The sequence below is a fragment of the Echinococcus granulosus genome (genome assembly GCF_000524195.1).
Source record: "Echinococcus granulosus chromosome Unknown EG_S00186, whole genome shotgun sequence".
NCBI classification, from domain to species: Eukaryota; Metazoa; Platyhelminthes; class Cestoda; order Cyclophyllidea; family Taeniidae; genus Echinococcus; species Echinococcus granulosus.
Window position 1 is genome coordinate 25509 of NW_020170566.1, and position 1631 is coordinate 27139.

Here is a 1631-nt window from a genome sequence, read left to right on the forward strand (position 1 = left end):
TATAAGAAGTAAATCCTGATCATAGGCATTCGCTCCACCTCAAATTAGGTGAGAACTCTGATTTAAATAAGAAAAGTCCTGTACAAATGACATGAAAGCATTTGGATTCTTCCATTTCCATCCATAAAGATAAAATTCTCCTTCCACTTCCACGAAACCATCGACAAGAAACGTTGTTCGGAGTTGACACCACACGGCAACACGAGACACCACGTAACACGTGCGACCGATTGATTTTCACAGACGTGTCAGGTGATGCGAGGAAGTGATTTACACGCCCAACTGCCAGACATGCTGAACTACGCGTTTCAATGCTTTCTGATACTTCTCGCACTTCTGCGCATTGTCGTCATTTCCGCCAACCAGTTCATCATCAACGGCCCCCAGCCGCTTCGTTTCGTCTTCTCCAGTTTTACTTACTGCATGGAAGGAATTATTTGCCTTAACTGCCTCTCTATTCTCCACCGTGCTTCACTGTGAATTCACTAGCGTTGCAAACCCCTGCATTAATAGGGGGCCGACGAATTTCTTGCGTGGGTGCTCCAGTTCTATTGCCTGCGGATGGCTGTCTCTGCTAGGCGAGTTGTTTCAAAAGCAAAACTACTTGCAAGACGATGCTACACATATTTGGAATGCCCCTCACAATATGTTGTTAAATGTAAATTCCATCATAACGCTTCAGTCACCTTTGAAACACAAGTACGGATTCGGAATAGACGGAGGTGGCTCTTCACACGAGCTTGAATGGACCTCAACTACCCTAGCCCTCTTTTCGCACCTTCATCTTCCTTTCTTCAGCTTCCGCCTCCACCTCCGCCCTCGCCTTCAATTCCACCTTTACCTCCTTCGCCACGTCCACATTCTCCGAACCCTCTCCATTCTTCTTCTTGTTCTCACCTACATTCTTCTTTTCCTCCAACTCAACCATCATCTCCGTCTCGTCCTCCTGCTCCTCCTCCTCCTCCTCTTCTTCTTCTTCTTCTTCTTCTTCTTCTTCCCCTTCTCCTTCTTCTTCTCCTCCTCCTCCTTATTTTCATCCCGGTTATTGTTTGCCTTCACCTTCACAGTCTCACCCTTACCCCCACCCACATTCACCTCGACTCCGTCTCTTCCTCCACCGCCTTCCCTTCTCGCACACTCAGTTTCCATTCACCTACAAACACACACACACACCTATGTAATGTATGTATCCGAGCATCTCAATTGTGCGCCTACCTGTGTCTTCTTCCTCTCCAACTGACCAGTCATCTACAAGGCACAAGCAACTCCAGTTCAATTCATTGTCTCACTCACTACCACACATCTCTCCTCTCAACTCAGCATGTCAACCACAATGTGTAGCACAATCACCTTCGTAGTAATCCACAATTTGCACAGGAAACGCTCCGGCTTGTCGACAAACTGCAACGAACAAAAGCACAGTGTGACATTCACCAGTCGCCTCGGCACTGAAGTCACACTGCTATCCTCGTCTTCCAGCACCATTCTCTGTATTCTCTTCCTCCACTCCCAAGTGCCGCTAATAACCACGTGTGTTGAGGAACACTGGAGCAGATGCTACTACAATTTGCGCAGCAGCATTCCACTTGTGCTACGTGGAACTGATGTATTCGGTGCTCCAAAATTACACT

The 1631-nt window shown here is 47.3% G+C and overlaps 1 protein-coding gene across 1 annotated transcript in view; it reads left to right on the forward strand. All coding sequences in view use genetic code 11, as the record gives it.

Annotated features, from left to right (window-relative positions):
- Window positions 1-1631, forward strand: part of EGR_10048 (hypothetical protein) — a gene marked incomplete at both ends in the record, with an annotated part of 6860 nt that overhangs the window by 3382 nt on the left and 1847 nt on the right. The window contains one exon of the mRNA XM_024499297.1: window positions 799-1041. Within this exon, the coding sequence (XP_024346277.1) occupies window positions 799-1041 (243 nt within the window). The remainder of the gene's footprint in view (window positions 1-798; window positions 1042-1631) is intronic.